The sequence below is a fragment of the Lithobates pipiens genome, unplaced genomic scaffold, assembly GCF_037356315.1.
Source record: "Lithobates pipiens isolate NorthernLeopardFrog02 unplaced genomic scaffold, aLitPip1_a1.2 Scaffold_8, whole genome shotgun sequence".
Classification (NCBI taxonomy): Eukaryota; Metazoa; Chordata; class Amphibia; order Anura; family Ranidae; genus Lithobates; species Lithobates pipiens.
Genome location: NW_027507903.1, coordinates 243,521,553 through 243,533,667, shown reverse-complemented (window position 1 = coordinate 243,533,667; position 12,115 = coordinate 243,521,553). Strand labels below are relative to the sequence as shown.

Genomic DNA, 12,115 nt, shown 5'->3' with positions numbered 1-12,115 from the left:
TCAATAAACATAAATACAGGGTAATTCTCTGAATAATCAGCATTCATTCAATTGTGCTTCCATGCAAATGTGAACTTCATGTTCTGATCTTTATTGGGGAATGTTATTTTGTATATAGAGTGTTTATGTGGTGAGTTTACACTTTTCATTGAACAGTGTTTGGATAACACAGGGTTAAACGGAAAGGTCATAAATTAACTGCACATTATCTGGACAGAATGCTTGGGGAGATAGAGATGTGTTCTCCATTTATGGTGAATTATGGTTTCCAACCCTCCATGTGCGTTAGAGGAGCATCTCCGTGGTCTTCGTTCCACTTGGGTACAAGTCCAGGAGGCTTTGCGTCATGCTAATGATAGGTACAGACTCCATGCTGACCGCAGACGCCTGCCAGCACCTTCCTTCCAGGTTGGGGACAGGGTCTGGCTGTCATCTCGCAACCTCCAACTTCGTGTTCCCTCACTGAAGTTTGCACCTCGGTTTATTGGGCCTTTCCATATCCTTCGCAGGATTAACCCAGTAGCTTATGCGTTGGAACTTCCTCCTAGTATGCGCATCTCAAATATGTTTCATGTCTCCTTATTGAAACCGTTGGTCTGTAACCGATTTACCACCTTGGCGCCACGTCCTCACCCTATTCAGGTTGAAAACCATGAGGAGTATGAGGTACAATCCATTGTTGACTCCCGTAGGTTCCGTGGGCGCATACAGTACCTGGTCCATTGGAAGGGGTACGGTCTGGAGGAACGCTCCTGGGTTTCATCCTCTGACGTACATGCCCCTGTCCTCCTCCACGAGTTCCATAGACGGTTTCCCCTCAAGCCCGGTGGCCCTCCGAGGGAGAGGGGTCATTGGGGGGGGGGGTACTGTCAGGGCTGGCTTAGCCCTTCCTCCTCTGGGCTGGCCGCTCAGCTGTCGGCTAATTGCCAGCTCTCGTCTCTCTCCACAGTTACCAGCTGTTCCCGATGATGCTCGTCTGGCCTGGCTATTTAAAGTCTTCCAGCTCATTTCTCCTTTGCCTTTGGTCACATCACGTTTGGTCACATCACTAGGAACCATCTGCTGTTGTTTCAAGACTGGCTTGCTAACATCCCTCCTGGCTTCCATCCTGCTTGCAGTTGCTCTCCTTGGATCCCTGACGTCTGAACTGGCTGATTACCCGATCTGGTTTATGAACTTTGGACTGGCTGACTACCCGATCTGGCTACTGGACTCTGGCTTGCTTGACTACGCTTTTTTCTATTTCCCTTGTTATTTTTATTAATAAACAAGTGTGATTTGATTGTACTTCTGTCTCTGTCTGTTTCATGGTTCCTGACATGGGGTAAAGTTATTTTCTCTGATGAATCCCCTTTCCAATTGTTTGGGGCACTCAGAAAAAACTTTGTCTGGAAAAGAAAAGGTGAGCGCTACCATCAGTCCTGTGTCATGCCAACAATAAAGCATCCTGAGACCATTCATGTGTGGGGTAGCTTCTCAGCCAAGGGAGTGGGCTAACTTACAATTTTGCCTAAGAACACAGCCATGAATAAAGAATGGTACAAAAAGATCCTCGTAGAGCAATTTCTCCCAACCATCCAAGAACAGTTTGGTGATGAACAATGCCTTTTCCAGTATTATGAAGCACCTTGCCATAAGGAAAATGTGATAACTAAGTGGCTTGGGGAAAAAAACATTGACATTTTAGGTCCATGGCCAGGAAACTCCCCAGAACTTAATCCCATTGAGAACTTGTGGTCAAATCCTCAAGAGGCAAGTGAACAAAAAACCCCACAAATTCTTGCAAAATGCAAGCATTGATTATGCAAGAATAGGCTGCCATCAGTCAGGATGTAGCCCAGAATTTGATTGACAGCATGAAAGGGCAAATTGCAGAGGTCTTGAAAAAGAAGGGTCAACACTGCAAATATTGACTTTTTACATAAACTTCATGTAATTGTCAATAAAAGCCATTCACACTTATGAAATGCTTGTAATTATACTTCAGTAACATAGTAACATTTGACAAAAAAGATCTAAAAACACTGAAGCAGCAGACTTTGTGAAAATTAATATTTGTGCCATTCTCAAAACTTTTGGCCATGGCTCTGAGCGAGCTTCTGGGAGCCTGAGCCTGCCGCTTCCACCCCCTCTGCAGCCCAGCGCTCAAGTGAGGTGGGGGGGGGGGTGCAGAGCAGAGAGCTCAGAGAACCGAGTAATTCATGGTATTATATTGCTTGGTTCTCTGAATTATAGCCGGCAGGGGACAGATGAGCATCGGACTGACGCTGCATCCACCTAGGTAAGTAGAATTCAGAAAACAAAAAAAAAAAAAAACTCATACTTCTCTTTTAAGATAAAAAAACCTTCTGTGTGCAGCAGTCCCCCTAATATACTTACCCAAGCCCCATCTCAATCCAGCGATGTTGCACGAGAACCTTGGCTGTCCAGGACTCTCTCTCCTGATTGGCTAAGGCGCACAACGGGTGCCATTGGCTTCCGCTGCTGTCAATCAAAGCTAGTGAGCCAATGAGGAGAGAGAGGGGGCAGGGCTGAACCACGGGTCCATGTCTGAATGGTCACGAAGAGCAGCGGCTCGGATGCCCCCATAGCAAGCTGCTTGCTGTGGGGGCATTCGACAGGAGGGAGGGGCCAGGGGCACTGGCGGGGACCCGAGACAAGGAGGATCTGGGCTGCTCTGTGCAAAACAACTGCACAGAGCAGGTAAGTATAACATGTTTATGATTTTTAAACAAAAAAAAGAGGACTTTGTTATCACTTTAAAGTGGAATTAAACCTTTACAGCCAAAGAGCTTCTGCTTGATCTGCGAATGTCATGGTGCTGCACATGTGATCAGTTATGACACCAGACATTTGATGGTTTGACAGTTTGATTAAGGACACAATCAAATGTGTGTGAGTTAGCAATCCCAACATTCCAGGAATGTAACTTTTTTTTTTTAAACATTTAAATTGATGGGTTTAGCTCCACTGTATGATATACTGCTGTTCAGGGACTCTGGGTTTCAGCAAGATGGCAGCCTCCAGCAAAAAAAAAAAAAACAGGAGGAATGCTGGAGGCAGTTTACAGCACACACTAATTTTGTTAGAATGATTATTAATGTGGAATGTATGTTCCCTGCTAAAGAACATTATTTTTTATCAAGTTGTTATAGACAAAGTTCCACTTTAAATTGCAATATACAGTGCCTTGCGAAAGTATTCGGCCCCCTTGAACTTTTCAACCTTTTGCCACATTTCAGGATTTAAACATAAAGATATAAAATTTTATTTTTTTGTGAAGAATCACCAACAAGTGGGACACAATTGTGAAGTGGAACGACATCTATTGGATATTTTAAACTTTTTTAGCAAATAAAAAACTGAAAAGTGGTGCGTGCAAAATTATTCGGCCTCTTTACTTTCAGTGCAGCAAACTCACTCCAGAAGTTCAGCGAGGATCTCTGAATGATCCAATGTTGTAATAAATGACTGATGGTGATAAATAGAATCCACCTGTGTGTAATCAAGTCTCTGTATAAATGCACCTGCTCTGTGATAGTCTCAGGGTTCTGTTGAAAGCGCAGAGAGCATCATGAAGACCAAGGAACACACCAGGCAGGTCCGTAATACTGTTGTGGAGAAGTTTAAAGCCGGATTTGGATACAAAAAGATTTCCCAAGCTTTAAACATCCCAAGGAGCACTGTGCAAGCGATCATTTTGAAATGGAAGGAGTATCAGACCACTGCAAATCTACCAAGACCTGGCCGTCCCTCTAAACTTTCAGCTTAGACAAGGAGAAGACTGATCAGAGATGCAGCCAAGAGGCCCATAATCACTCTGGATGAACTGCAGAGAACTACAGCTGAGGTGGGAGAGTCTGTCCATAGGACAACAGTCAATCGTACACTGCAAAAATCTGGCCTTTATGGAAGAGTGGCAAGAAGAAAGCCATTTCTCAAAGATATCTATAAAAAGTCTCGTCTAAAGTTTGCCACAAGCCACCTGGGAGACACACCAAACATGTGGAAGAAGGTGCTCTGGTCAGATGAAACCAAAATCAAACTTTTTGCCCACAATGCAAAACGATATGTTTGGCGTAAAAGCAACACAGCTTATCACCCTCAACACACCATCCCCACTGTCAAACATGGTGGTGGCAGCATCATGGTTTGGGCCTGCTTTTCTTCAGCAGGGACAGGGAAGATGGTTAAAATTGAGGGGAAGATGGATGCAGCCAAATACAGGACCATTCTGGATGAAAACCTGTTGGAGTCTGCAAAAGACCTGAAACTGGGTCGGAGATTTATCTTCCAACAAGACAATGATCCCAAACATACAGCAAAATCTACAAAGGAATGGTTCACAAATAAACGTATCCAGGTGTTAGAATGGCCAAGTCAAAGTCCAGACCTGAATCCAATCGAGAATCTGTGGAAAGAGCTGAAAACTGCTGTTCACAAACGCTCTCCATCCAACCTCACTGAGCTCGAGCTGTTTTGCAAGGAAGAATGGGCAAGAATTTCAGTCTCTCGATGTGCAAAACTGATAGAGACATACCCCAAGCGACTTGCAGCTGTAATCGCAGCAAAAGGTGGCTCTACAAAGTATTAACGCAAGGGGGCCGAATAATTTTGCATGCCCCACTTTTCATTTTTTTATTAGTTAAAAAAGTTTCAAAAATCCAATAGATTTCGTTCCACTTCACAATTGTGTCCCACTTATTGGTGATTCTTCACAAAAAATTTAAATTTTATATCTTTATGTTTGAAGCCTGAAATGTGGCAAAAGGTTGAAAAGTTCAAGGGGGCCGAATACTTTCGCAAGGCACTGTATTACATTCTTCTGTTTGGGTTGAATTCCACTTTAACTTCCACTTAACGCGGACCTTCAGCCTTCGTTCACACTAGCGCGATCTCAGAGATCGCTTGTGATTTTCACCCGCACCTATGGTGCTGATCACATGCGATCTCTGAGCAATGCGTGTTCAGCCATACAGTTGTATGGCTGAACTCGCATTGGATTCGCACAGAAAATAGTGCAGGGACTTGTTTTCCCCGCACTAGAATCGGATCGCTTGGGTGTTCTCACCTGTATGATCTGATTCCTGTACGAGTTCACAGTTCGCACTGTGATCTGTGAACTAAACTGGGGGTGTTATTAACTTTGTTAATGACACTCGCAGAGGTTCGCACAAGGCAGTGTAAACTGCCTGCAGGAGGGATGTGATGCGGGAACCAGTGCTGTAATCGCTCTGGTTCCTGAATCGCATATATGTGAACCCAGGGTCAGTCATTTTTTCAACTTTTCATCTAAATCTTCTGCCCTTGTTGTTTTAACTTTGGATAGTAAAACACTTTTTTTCTGCCAGTAAATACCTTATACAGACCACTTTCTGTTTCTTGTCTGGTAAAAATCCTAGGCACAGCTCTCTCCCTCTAACTCTCATGAAAGTTTGCCAGGAAGGGAGGAGGGATGAGTCATAAGAGGGCCAATGAGAGCTGCAAGGTGTACCTTTGTGTGTCTGTGTAAATCCAGGAAGTGAACAGGCAGCAGCTATAGCTGCCCACAGTTTAAATGGCTGCAGCCAGACTCAGTGGAGGGAGATTTCTGCAGCATTTTTGGCAAGTACAGAATCACAGTATATATAAAATAATATGTAATTGGTTGGAGGGAAGCTTCAGACTGGTTCTTTAAAGCAGAGTTCCACCCAAAAATGGAACTTCCGCCTTGGCATGTCATTTTTTTTGGAGGCACCAAGCTCCCACTTCCTCCCCTGGTGCTGCGGGGCTGGAAGGAAGATCACCTCTCCCCCCTCCCTGCAATCTTCTGGGACATGTCAGAGGTCCCAGAAGACTGCCCCTGCGATTCACACAACTGGGCGCCCACAGTTAGGCTGCTTTCACACTGAGGAGCTTTAGTGCTAAAAATAGCGCCTGTAAAGCGTCTCTCCTCTCACTCCAGTGTGAAAGCCAGAGTGCTTTAACACTGGGGCGGTGCACTTGCAGGATGGTAAAAACAAGTCCTGCAAGCAGCATCTTTTCAGCGCTGTAGGAGCAGTGTATACACCGCTCCCAAAGTGCCCTTGCCCATTGAAATCAATGGGCAGTACCGTCAAAGTGCTGCTGCAGGTTTTAACCCTATTCTGCTGCTAGCGGGGTGCTTTTAACCCCCGCTAGCAGCTAAATAGCACTGCTAAAACGACGGCAAAGCACCGCTAAAAATAGCGCCTCACTGTAAAAGCAGCCCTAGAATGCCGGCACCGTGCAGAGGAGCGGGGCTTTGTGCGCCTGCATCACTGGACCGTGGGACAGCTGTCTGATTATTAAAAGTCAGCAGCTATACTTTTTGTAGCTGCCGACTTTTAAATGGGTGGAACTCCGCTTTAACCACTAGAGACCTGCGCTATAGCCGAATGACGGCTACAGCGCGGACCTCCTTTGCCGGGACCACGTCTATTGACGTCGTCCCGTGCACGAGCGGCCTGCGCGCCCCCTGTGATCGGCGAGTCTATGAGACTCGCCTGATCACAGATCCGAGCAAGGGGTTGATCCCGACCCCTTACCACGTGATCAGCTGTCAGCCAATGACAGCTGATCATGTGATACAACGGAGCCAGTAATCGGCTATTATTCCTCCTCGCGCTGACAGCGCGAGGAGAAAAAAAAAGAGCCGATCACCGGCGGCCGTGATCGGTACATCAGTCCCGATCACAGCCAGCCCTGCCAGTGCCCACCTGCCCCCTGCCAGTGCCACCTCATTAAAAAATAAGTGCCCCCGTCAGTGCCACCCAGCAGTGCCCATAGTGCCACCCAGCAGTGCCCACAGTGCCACCCAGCAGTGCCACCCATCAGTGCCCACAATCTGCCTCAAAAACGGTGCTGCACCCCAGTGCCACATATCCGTGCCCATCAGTGTTATCTACCAGTGCCGCCCATCAGTGCCACCTATCAGAGCCACCTATCAGTGCCCATCAGTCCCATCTATCAGTGGTACCTATCAGTGCCCCTTAGTGCCACCCATCCGTGCCATCTTATCTGTGTCCATCTTTGCCCATCAGTGCCGCCTTATCTGTGCCCATCAGTACTGCCTTATCTGTGCCTATCGGTGCCACCTTATCTGTGCCTATTAGTGCCGCCTTAACTATGCCTATCAGTGCCCACCAGTGCAGCCTATCAGTGCCCACCAATGCAGCCTATCAGTGCCCACCAATGCAGCCTATCAGTGCCGCCTCATCAGCACACTTCAATGAAGGAGGAAAATGACCTGTTTTCAAAATTTTATAACAAACTATTAAACATGATTTTTTTTAATTTTTTTTTTGCATCTTTTTTTGTTTGTTTAGCAAAAAATAAAACTCCCAGCTGTAATTAAATACCACCAAAAGAAAGCTCTATTTGTGGGAAAAAAATGATAAAAATTTAATTTGGGTACAGTGTTGTATGACCGCGCAATTGTCACTCAAAATGCATCAGCGCTGAAAGCTGAAAATTGGTCTGGGCAGGAGGGGGGTTTAAGTGCCCAGTAAGCAAGTGGTTAAACTGGGCTACAAACAAGCTTGATATTTTTCTTTTTTTTTTCTTTCTCTCTCTTTTGAACTTCTCTCACAGTCGATTAAAGCAGGAGTTCCGCCGTTTTTTTTTTTTTTTTTTAAAGCCAGCAGCTACAAATACTGCAGCTGCTGACTTTTAAAATAAGGACACTTACCCGCCCAGCGCGCCTGCGATGTCGGCACCTGAAGCCGATCTCTCGATCGTCTCTCGGGTGCTGTCGCCGCCATCTTGGGTATGGGAATCGGGAAGTGGAGCCTTGCGGCTTCATTTCCCGGTTCCCTACTGCGCATGCGCGAGTCATGCTGCGCAATAAGGATGGTCCCCGCTGTCTCTGGGATCCGTGTGTTTCCCATCAGACAGCAGGGGGACCTGCGGAAATGGGCGTAAATATCCGCAGATTCTGCGGATATGTATGCCGGAAGTGGGTGCAGATACCTGTACTGTACAGGTACCTGCACCACCTGAAAGGTGCCAATTGTGACGCCGGAGGGTTCCAATGAGCGGAAGCTCCACTTTAGGGTGGAGCTCCGCTTTAAACTTTGATGGGTCGCCTATTCTAACGGAACAACTTCCTTAGCTCTCTCCAGTGTAGTTCATACAAGCGCCTCCGTCAACCATATTTGAAATTGGCAATAGCACAAGCCTTACTCTTATATCGATTGAAAAGCAATGCTTAGCTTTCTTTTCTTTATACTGTTAACGTAATGTAGATTGTCCGTTTTTCGCTCTCTGCATTATAGTGGACACATTCGGGTTTCGTATATTGGTTTTCCCACATCAAACATGGACGCCAAAGCGAGCCACAGCCCAATCTCTAGTGTTTTCTGTGCCCTCCCCTCGGCCGTTTACTGCGTCACTTCCCGTGTCACGCCGATGTGTGGAGTTGCGGCGTGTTCTCCTCCATTGTGTGTCTAATAGCTCTATCATGGTGAGTGGGGTCGGTTGTTATCATGAGGTGTTATCTGTATGTCTCAGCGGAGGGCGGGCGGCTGACGGCTGGCTCGGGGCTCTCCCGTACATTGTATTGTGTGTGTCATGGACGGCCATGAGGCGTACGCATGTCGCTTCTATTACAGGGCTGCAGAGCCATGCACCTTCCCAGGCCCAGCGCTAAGACTGCAACAAATGTGTCTTCTGACAAAACGAATACATAAGGCTACTACAGTGATTTTCCTACAGTCTCCCAAAGTAAGCCTTGTCATAAAGGAATATAGAGACGGCCATTGCTGAGCTTTCCACCTGAAGATACAAGTTGAGGCCGGAATGCTGAACCTCTGGCCTTTTACCTTAAGGCTCAGTTTAGATGTGTGATTGCTGTGCCTCTGAAAGGGTATCCACATTCTGATTGCTTTTCAGAGGTGTTAGAACACTCCCATAGCTCCCAACTGTTCCTAATTTCGAGCAATGTCCCTCATTTTGGACTGATCTCTATAGATGTGTATATAAAATGCACTTTTTAGCTATCAAAAAGTGTTTTCCAGAGCAAAACCTTTCGTTTTGATTTCTAAATTGCTGCATTTGCAAATTCCAAAAGCTAATATAAAGGAATAGAAGTGGTAAACAAAAGGCCCTCGTGGCTTTAACCAATCTTCTTTTTTGTATACTTCTCCTTTAAGGGGGTGTGGCAAGGGGTGTGTTCTATGTCTGCATACTTTTGCTGCTAGGTGTCCCTCATTCCCATCTCAAAAGGTTGGGCGGTTTATATATTCCCCCTATTTTAAAGCGGTTCTTCACCCTAAAGGGGAAGTTCCGCTAATCTGATCCCTCCCCCCCCCCCCCCCCCTCCGGTGCCACAATCGGCACCTTTCAGGGGGGAGGGGAGTGCATTTACCTGGATAATCCAGGTATCTGCACCCACTTCCGGGCAGACCGCCGCAGACCAAATCTGGGGTACTCTGTGCAGTTCTGGCCACCAGTCCTCAAGCGGGATGTGCTTGAGCTGGAGAGAGCCCAAAGAAGGACAACAAAACTAATATAAGGGAGGAGGACCTCAATTACGAGGAATGACTGCAAACCCTACATTTATTTTCACTGGAGAAAAGACGCTTGAGAGGGGACCTAACGATCTACAAATATCACGATGAGGATCCCAGCATAGGAAATAAACTATTCAGTCCAGGGGAGTGTAGGAGGACATGGGGGCACACAATGAGACTGGGGGAGAAGCGGTTAACTACACAGAGGGTTTTTCACTGTTAGGGCTAGAAGGATGTGGAACTCTCTCCCACAATTGGTGGCTGTGCAGAGTATGGATATTTTTAAAAGACTCTTAGGTATACATCTTAAAGGACACAACATATAGGGATATGGGAAATCATTATAGACACTGATACACAGGTTGAACTGGATGGACTATTGTCTTTTTTCAGCCTTATTGACTATGTAAATCACAGTAAAAGCACACTGTGGTTTTGGTGTGTTTTTGAGTCACTTGATCATTTTTCACAGGTGCAGGCAACCCAGAAATGCACAGGAAACTCATCTGAAATACTTGTGCGTTATTTACCCTGATTTTGCTACAGAGCAGTGTGAAAGGGTCCTAAATTAGCTTGAATGGGTCATGTTTGCTGGCACTACCACCTGCCAAAGGTGTGATGACCACAAGCTAGTTTGGCTGTACTTCTTTTGTGGATCACAGGAGTGCAGTTTTTTCTCCACTACTGTGACCTGTTTTCAGCAGACAGCGGGTTAAATTCACAGAGCCTCTCCAGGCTGGACAAAGATTGCGACCATATGGTCAAGATTTATCTGGGAGCCTGAGCCAGCTGCCCCCACCCTCTCCACAGCCCGGTGTTCCAATGAGCCCAGGGAGCAGAGAGCCAGTGACTAACAGTGCAGAGCACTCTGAACTGAGTAATCAGCAGTCTTTGATTGCTCAGTTCTCAGTTTTAGAGCCAGCAGAGGACAAGTGCAGCACTGGAACAATGCTGCATCCACCTAGGTAACTATGATTCTTTAAAAGAAAATGCAAAACTTGCCTTTAAAGCAAAAAAAAAAAAAAAAACCTGGGTGCTGCTCTTTTGCAGCCCCCCTTAGGCTTTATGTACACAGGACGTTTTTTTACATCCTCTCCTGAATGATTTGACTTGACGGGTAGTAACCAACATTTAAAATGTCTGCTTTGCCACCATGTTTAGAAGTGTTAAAATAAATTACACAGCTGCTGGTGTGAACGAGCGCTAGGCCTTTGAAGTGGAATTAAAGTGGAGGGCCACCCTGGAAAAAAAAATATAAAAAATTACAAAAAAATCAAAAAAAAAAATGAAAATTTTTTTTTTTTTACTTACCAGAAGTGCCTGTTGCTAGGCACATAATCCTAATCTTCCTCTTCCTCCGGAGATCTTCTGTCTTCTCTCCTCCGTGCGGCGTCTTCTGGGTAATGGGTCGCGCTGTGTTCTGGGAACTGTGTGTTCCAGAACACAGCACGTCCCATTCACAAAGCGCTGCGTGAATCGCGCATGCACAGTAGGAAATGGGCAGTGAAGCCGTAAGGCTCCACTGCCTGTTTCCCTTACAAGGAATGGCGACGCCGGGAGCCGAGGGACGGGTCGGCCTCGGGCGGCCGACATCGCGGGCGCCCTGGACAGGTAAGTGGGCTGATTAAGTCAGCAGCTGCAGTGTTTGCAGCTGCTGACTTTTTTTTTTTTTTTTTTTTTTTTTTTTAAACGGCCCTCCGCTTTAAACTTCATATGTGAGTTTTTGACCCTTAGGTGTTTTTTCTGATCACTACACCTAGGTTAGTCACTGAACTTGTTAAAGCCAGAGGGTCTGTATAACAGTCAGGCAACTTGCATTATGGAATAAAAATTGCCACTAGTTGTATTTGTTTTCTCCTTCATGACATGTTTGTTTCAGAAGAAGTCTGCTTTAAAAAAAAAAAAAAAAACTATTCCACAATCTCCAGTCCTTTTAGGTGGACTGTGACTTCCTGTCTTTTCAAGAATATTGCTTCTTCCCCCCTCCTTATTCTAAATGAGATATAACAATATTTTTTTCCCCAAAATACTTTTTTGTGATGTGCAGCCTGCACTTTAACCTTTTGCCCCCTGTGATACTGTGTTCATGCATCCCTGGAGGCTTTGGAGCAATTTACAGTACAACGCACCATGGTGTATCAAGGGGAGGCTGCAAGAACTGTATGCAAAAGCTGGTACTAGTCTTTGGGCTGTACATTCTACTTTATTAAACCAGAGAGTAAAATCCACAGACAGGACAGTGCTAACGTCTTTCAGTCAGGAAAGGCCTTAGTCTTAGCAAACTAGACATCAAATGGCTGGCTTTGTTCAAAAACTCCACCCTTTGAGCATAATCATTCTCAGGTAGGTATTAAACTGGTTATTGGCTGCAAGAATGAGACAGCTGTCAGATCAGACAGTCGGCTTCCTGATGATCTGAGCAAAGAATAAGGCAACACGCGACATGGTATGCGAGGAATTAAAGCTGGACAGCACTGGATATGTGAGCATGTATTTTGAGGATTACTTAGGAAACCAGGTAAAGCTGGATGTAAACTAATGCCTCGTACACACGATCAAACAATCTGGTGGAAAAGTATTTTTTTACCCAAAAGTCCAGCGGACTT

The 12,115-nt window shown here is 45.8% G+C and overlaps 1 protein-coding gene across 1 annotated transcript in view; it reads left to right on the top strand.

Annotated features, from left to right (window-relative positions):
• Window positions 1-8,307: 8,307 nt before the first annotated feature.
• The window catches only part of CCT2 (chaperonin containing TCP1 subunit 2), a 51,936-nt gene continuing 48,128 nt past the window's right edge, over window positions 8,308-12,115 (top strand). The window contains 1 exon segment of the mRNA XM_077469005.1: window positions 8,308-8,461. Coding sequence (XP_077325131.1) covers window positions 8,459-8,461 — 3 coding nt within the window. The 5' untranslated portion in view covers window positions 8,308-8,458.